The following is a 7,119-nucleotide window of genomic DNA, read 5'->3' as shown; positions in this document are numbered from 1 at the left end:
GGTGTCGGACGAATACGGGGAGGAGACGCCTGCTCCCACGCCATCTGCCGAGGATGGGGTGGCGCGGAAGCAGAGGCATGAGAGGGGAGAGAAAAGAAGTAGGATGGCAAAAGAGGTGATGATAACTGATGCGAGGACCATCATTATCGTGCGGAGATATAGATGGTCAGGCCCGGGGCATGACCCATTTAATAGTGCCTGGTCCAGCCCAGCACGAGCGTCGTGCCGTGTTTGGGCTGTAGCCTCGGTCCGTAGTGCTGGCCCGGTCCGACATAATTATATATTTTTTATTTTAAAAAAATCGTATATATATATACAATTTATATCTAACATTAAAAATATTTGAGCATGATGTTCTACTGGTTAGACATAGTAGAGATAGAGAAAATAGAGATAGAGATAACACCACACCACTTAAAAGCTTCACGAAATTAACACAGGGAACTCTAGCACTTCCAAGATGCTAAAGTCGGAATGCAACAAGAATGAGCCAGGCTCAGGCTGTGAAAACGCCATGTGATTCCAACAGGGGCATAGTAGTTGCCTGTGATTCTGTGAACCAGGCTGACTTTTTATACAACTTGACAACTGACTGATCTTCTTCACAATATTTTTTTACAACTATAACTATAAGATTTGAGGCACAATTACAACGATCATATTGCTTTTGTCCATATATATGAGAATGAGGCATTCAGACCAATGGTTTATTCGTCTAATATTTTACTGGTACACCAACCAGTTACTACACAATCTAAAAAGCAGATTGCTGAAAAGAGAACATTTATACATCTGACGAAAGAAATGGGTAGTCAGGTATCCAATAACCGGATCAGGGATGTAAAACGTGTCTCTGTTGTACTTGTTAAGGGGAGCGTCTACTTCGAACCTCCGAGGCAGGTCAGGATTAGCCAAGAACACGCGCCCGAACGCGACCAAATCAGCATACCCAGTGGAGATCGCGCGATTCCCATCCTCCCTGCCGTAGCCGCCGGCAACGATGAACGTTCCCCTGAAAGCGTCCCTTATCGGGCGAAGGCTGTAGGGGGTTTCGAACTTTTCACCGAGTTTCACCATCCGCGGCTCCACCATGTGGCAGTAGAGAATCCCGAACTCGTTCAGCGCGTTCGCCATGTACATGCCCAGAGCTTCCGGGTCTGAGTCCGGCGCCTCCGAGTAGCTAGCGAATGGTGACAGCCTTATCCCGACCTTGTCAGCTCCAATTTCGTCGACCACGGCTTGAGTTACTTCCAGTGCAAACCGGCAGCGGTTCTCCAGACTGCCACCGTATTTGTCTGTGCGGTCGTTGACCCCGTCCTTTAGAAACTGATCAATCAGGTAACCGTGAGCTCCATGGATTTCGACACCATCAAATCCTACATGCAGGTTAACATTGTTCAGGAGTCAGAACTAGTCGCCCAACATTTCAACAGAACAGATATTCCAAAGAATCTCTGTGTGCTATTGATCCTAGTTCGGTCTAAAGCAGATAAACATTTGTTGGTTCTTTCTTTGTAGGCTCATCTGAACATTCAGAGTGCAAACAGGGAGCTTACCAGCTTCAATCGCATTTCGAGCAGCTACCCTGAAATCATTGACGACCAAAGGGATTTCATCAGTCTCTAAGCGTCTAGGAACTGCGAAAGTAGCCACGTCTATACCATTGGCTCTCACTTGAGGCTTTAGTGGCTTATCGGTGCTTGAAATTGGAGCCTGCCCATTAGGCTGAAAAGCTGCATTGGAACATTTAACAGTCGTTGGTATAATGGCACTTTTATTACAAAAAAAACTGTAGTAGAAATAGTATGAGCGCTTTCATAAACATCTTGGTCTATGACAAACACAGCTAATGTTGCCATGAAGTCTTCATGGATAACTCTGAATCCAATTTTCTCTTGCAAGCTGACTAGACTGCCGTTAAATTTATAGCTTTGAGAACCGATCTGCGTTAGAGGTGGTAAACATACTGGAATTGGAGACTCTCCCTACGTGCCAAATCTGACAGAAAAATATCCCTCCTTTCTGGTGAACCCCGTCTACGATCGGCTTCCATGCTTCGACTTGCTCATGGGTCCAAATGCCAGGAGTGTCCTTGTACCTTGTGCGCATACAGAAAACACATCTTTATTCAGACATCGACTAAACTACTGAATGATGAAATTTAGCATGACCACACAGATCTCAAGCAGCCGTAGTAGCCTGATGGTCTAGCAGACGACAGACGTACCCTTGAGCAGTGTCTGAAACCCCCGTGGCCTCAGCGATCAGAAGACCTCCTTTAGTCGCCCTCTGCTGATAGTACAGTATGGCATGAGGCTGAGGAACATTGCCGTAGGACCGCTGTCTCGTCAGTGGTGCGAGGACTACCCTGGACAAACAGAGAAAAGGGATTCTCAGGATCGAATGGACCTTCTTTCACGAAAAGAATTAAGATTCGCTGCACTTGGTTTTGTTGAGTATGTGATCTAAATTCTAGATAAGGGGCTGAGTTGGCGAGCGTAGCGGGGTCTGTCGCCATCTAAGAACAACGTCCTGTAAATGCTCCACATTATAGTGACGGTTTTGTTTGGCTGGTGCCTATGATTTTTCCGGTTTTTTCACGTAAATATGTATGCCGTGATCCGTGGTTTGTTGATTGATCACTTCGTTATTTTGCCTACCGATTCTGCTAAAAGGTTTGCTACCTAGCTATAATCTCATTCTGACGGGTAATACCAAATCTGAAAGCACAAGTCTAAAGCCACTCTTTTGATAGCCCTAGAATTATTTCTCTTCCATATAGATGATGGCATGCTGCACGCATGCGAAATTCAGAGACATCCCCAGTCAAACCTTTCGCTTTCAGCATCACTTTTAAAGTCACCATTGGTTTTGTTTGGTGTCAACACGATGACAAGCATTGAGGACCCACACTCGATGCTGCGTACAACAAAGCATCCACATTCGACAGTTCCACACTTAGTAACCGGGAACTGGGAACTTGGCCATGTTCCCGGAGGAACGTTCGTTCCGTTCCGGGAACGTGGGAACAATCTTGTTTAATAGTGTTAAATTCTAGTTTTTGTAGTGTACTGCGTACCATGTTTCTGTTCCTCGATCCTATCGATCCGGGAACCTGGTTACTAAGGTTCCACACCCGACGCGCCAAAGGGCAAACGAGGGATGGGAAAAAAAGAGAGAAAGGGAAGGGACAGTGATGTGGGAAACCTAGTCTTCGATGAACAGCGCACGGCATCCAAATAATAAATTCGCTAAAAAAATATCACAACATAGACAGTGTACGATCTTATGGTGGTCATCTTCATGGTTAGGGAAAAGCAGCGCTACTCTGGCCGCTTTGACGCAATTCTCACGACGAAAGGATTACAAACGAACCGCTTCTCATGGGGGAACTAAGCAGAAACCGCTTGATTGCTGCTGCTATGGGTGGTTACTGGTTAGGAAATTGGGAATTGGCCCAACCAGAAAGCAAAGGGGCAGGGGCGTACCTGTGGGAAACATCGAATTTTCCCATCTTGTAGGGGGTGAGGAGGGGGGCAGTGTTAGCGCCGCCGCTGCCCATCGTCCTCTGCTCCTCCTCTGTCCTCTCCCTTTGCGTTGTCTTCTTCTAGCTTTGCCTTGGCGCGGCCAGTTGTGCGTGCGGGGGTGGAGGTAGTTAGGACTTAGGAATGGCGAGTGGTAAGCACGGAGAAGACGTTGCACCTCTCTTTATGATTGCAGGTGTGTTATGAAAGGATGGAGATGGATTCATTGAATCTGGCGCGTTCCCGGAGTCTTGCTGCAGGAAAGAGACCAAAGCCGCCGGGCATGACGTTCAGTCGCGCTCATGTGTGAGGTGTCACTGATGCAGACAGGCGACGCCAATGGCCGGAGCCAGGAATGGGCTGGAGGCTGGGGCTGCGCCATTCTGCCCTGTGCGTGGCCAACTAGCCAGTAGCCACTGGCCAGCTTCAGCTGGTGAACCAGGCCGCAGTGCACCACAGCCCAGCCCACAGGCCGGGTGGGTGGCTGGGTGCTGGAACTGCAAGCGAGCAGTTTACGACAATTTGTAGAAATCTTTATACCCCACTACCTGTAAATGCATCACTAGATAACAGTTTTACGTCAATTTGTAGAAATCTTAATGACAATCTTTATAGCCCTTTATGACATTTTCGCATCATGGTTGTGTTTGGCTCTATTTACCGTTTACGCTACATCGTATAGTCATATTTACGACAACCACCTAAGGGCTTGTTCGGTTAGCTCTCAATCCATGTGGATTGAGTGGGATTGGATGAGTTTGAATTCCAAACAAATCAAACTTCTTAAGAATTTTTTCCAATCCCATCCAATTCATGTGTATTAGGAATAACCGAACAAGGCCTAAATGTTTTTATGTTTACTTATGCCAATACATACAACTTTTTTAACAACTGGTTCGGCATCCATGGATCTCGAATGACCATATTGCATCTTAGAATATACCATGTTCACATTTACTTCATCGGTTAATGTTTTCATGCATTATCCCATACAATTTTATACAACTATTTACGATATTCTTTACATCTTTTTACGATACTCATGGTTTTCAAATGCCTTTATTGGCCGTTTATGCGATATTTTATTCGCATTTACGCCACGTTACATTTTTCAATGTAGTATCACAGATAATTTCTGTATATGGTTATAGTTTATTATTGTTTTATGTGTGCACCCATATCTAGCAGCAAACCATATTGGGTTACATTCTCATACATTGCATAATCGGTCCACAAATGTTAACAACAATCTACCATCATGCGAGATCCAACCAATTCACATGTCACTATCAGACTCATTAGTCTCCGAGACAACCATCCAATGCCTCTTTGAAGTTGTTGCTTCATTCCACTGAGGAGTTGTTGGCGAATTAATTCTTCGAGCCCAGCGGATACCCTCTTTTCCGGTTAGCAAGGTTTGCCAAGTGAACCCTATTTTCTTCCACCGACAAGCACATTCTGCTATTGTGACCATTTGCAATGCCGCATGTCACACCCTGTTATCAAAAGACAATGCAATAAAGGCGTAAAGAGGGTAGAATACTTTATTACATCATCTGAATCATTGTATCTTTAACAAGTATCACATCAAAGTAAGGTGGAATTAAATAACATGGGCAATCTCCCACAGGAAGATGACCGGCGCATCGTTAGACTTAGAACTCATCGTCGAAATCTCCATCAAAGTCTCCAGCATCACCCTCTGATCAAAATATTAGCAAGGGTGAGCTCACTTATTGAAAGGGAAATTGGCTTACACCTTTTCCTAATTGATTTTGGTGGTTGAATTGCCCAACACAAATAATTGGACTAACTAGTTTTCTCTAGATTATAAGTTTTTACAAGTGCCAAAGGTTCACAATAAACCAATAAAAAGACCAAGAAAAGGTTCAAACAAAGAGAGCAAAAGTCAACCGAAGTGTGTCCTGGTCTGGCGCACTGGACTGTCCGGTGTGCCACCAGACAGTGTCCGGTGCACCAGGGAACTCAACTCAGAACTGCTCACCTTCGGGAATTCTGGGAGCCGCTCCGCTATAATTCACCGGACTGTCCGGTGTAGCACCAGACTGTCCGGTGTGCCAGCGGAGCAACGTCTACTTTGCGCCAACGGTCGTCTGCAGAGAGCAGTTAATGCGCTACAGTGCGCCCAGAAGTCAGAGCAGAGCCAGAAGGCGCACCGGACAGTGAACAGTGACTGTCCGGTGGTCCAGAAGACAGAAGCTCCAACGGTCGAACCCTAACGGTCGGGTGACGTGGCTGGCGCACTGGACAGTGTCCGGTGGCGCACCGGACTGTCCGGTGCGCCATGCGATAGCATCCTCCACCAAACGGCTAGTTTGGTGGTTGGGGCTATAAATACCCCAACCACCCACCATTCATTGCATCCAAGTTTTCAGCCTTCACATCTTATACAAGAGCCATAGCATTCAATACAAGACACAATCAAAGAGATCAAATCCTCTCCCAAGTCCCAAGATCATTCCAATCAAATAGTGATTAGTGAGAGAGAGACTTGTGTTCATTTGAGCTCTTGCGCTTGGATTGCTTTTTTTCTTCCTTCTATTCTTGTGCTCAATTCACTTGTAATCAAAACAAGAGACACCAAGTTGTGGTGGTCCTTGTAGCGGACTTAGTGTCCCATTTGATTGAAGAGAAAGGCTCACTCGGTCTAGGTGACCGTTTGAGAGAGGGAAAGGGTTGAAAGAGACCCAGTCTTTGTGACCACCTCAACGTGGAGTAGGTTTGCAAGAACCGAACCTCGGTAAAACAAATCACCGTGTCATCCGCCTTATTTGCTTGCGATTTGTTTTTCGCCCTCTCTTTCGGACTCGTTTATATTTCTAACGCTAACCCTAGCTTGTAGTTATCCTTAAAGTTTTTAAATTTCAGATTCGCCATATTCACCCCCCCTCTAGGCGACTTTCAATTGGTATCGGAGCCCGGTGCTTCATTAGAGCCTAACCGCTCGAAGTGATGTCGGGAGCATCCGCCAAGAGGGAGATCAGGACCGGCGACAAGTCCGCAAGCTCGGGGAGAACGCACTCAAGGGAGTCCGCCCACAAGCACAAGGAGGAATCCTCTTCATCCATCAAGTCCCAACGGAAGGGTGACAAGAAGAAGAAGATGAAGAAGGTGGTCTACTATGAGACCGACTCTTCATCACCCTCCACCTCCGGCTCGGAATCAGCATCCGCAACTTCTAAACGCCATGAGCGCAAGAAGTATAGTAAGATGCCCCTTCGCTATCCTCGTATTTCAAAACACACTCCATTACTTTCCGTTCCATTAGGCAAACCACCTATGCTTGAAGGTGAAGATTATTCTATTGTCACACCCGTTTCCCAAGGGCAGAGCCGGGTGCATAGCATATGTGTGCCAGGATCTATTTCCACACATATGTTGACATCACAAGTGTAATATATCAAAAGAACAATGCATAAGAGCGTAAATAACGATTATATTAACATATTACACTTCGAACAGACATAATGTCTTAACCTTTATTCATCAAAGTACAGCGAACATGGACATCCATCCACAGGAAGATGACCGGGGGTATCACTAGACTAGCATCCATGGAGCTCAGCATCATATC

General features: G+C 46.0%; 1 protein-coding gene across 1 annotated transcript; it reads right to left on the bottom strand.

The window, feature by feature from the left end:
• Positions 1 to 649: 649 nt before the first annotated feature.
• Positions 650 to 3,662, bottom strand: opr5 (12-oxophytodienoate reductase5). Its single transcript, NM_001112439.2, has 5 exons — positions 3,489 to 3,662; positions 2,228 to 2,368; positions 1,968 to 2,098; positions 1,557 to 1,733; positions 650 to 1,376 (listed from the first exon to the last, which is right to left on the bottom strand). The coding sequence occupies exons 1-5, from the start codon at positions 3,560 to 3,562 to the stop codon at positions 724 to 726; spliced, it is 1,176 nt and encodes a 391-aa protein (NP_001105909.2). The 5' UTR covers positions 3,563 to 3,662; the 3' UTR covers positions 650 to 723.
• Positions 3,663 to 7,119: the final 3,457 nt, after the last annotated feature.

This window comes from Zea mays, chromosome 2 (assembly GCF_902167145.1).
Source record: "Zea mays cultivar B73 chromosome 2, Zm-B73-REFERENCE-NAM-5.0, whole genome shotgun sequence".
NCBI lineage: Eukaryota > Viridiplantae > Streptophyta > Magnoliopsida > Poales > Poaceae > Zea > Zea mays.
The sequence above is the reverse complement of the archived record's forward strand: the minus strand, read 5'-3'. Positions and strand labels throughout refer to the sequence as shown.

Coding starts and splice junctions, on each gene's coding strand:
- opr5 (NM_001112439.2), bottom strand. CDS start 3,562: ATGGGCAGCGGCGGCGCTAACACTGCCCCCCTCCTCACCCCCTACAAG. Junction 1,734..1,967: donor AGGGAGAGTCTCCAATTCCA/GTATGTTTACCA, acceptor GTTCCAATGCAG/CTTTTCAGCCTAATGGGCAG. Junction 1,377..1,556: donor TCGAAATGCGATTGAAGCTG/GTAAGCTCCCTG, acceptor ACCTGCATGTAG/GATTTGATGGTGTCGAAATC.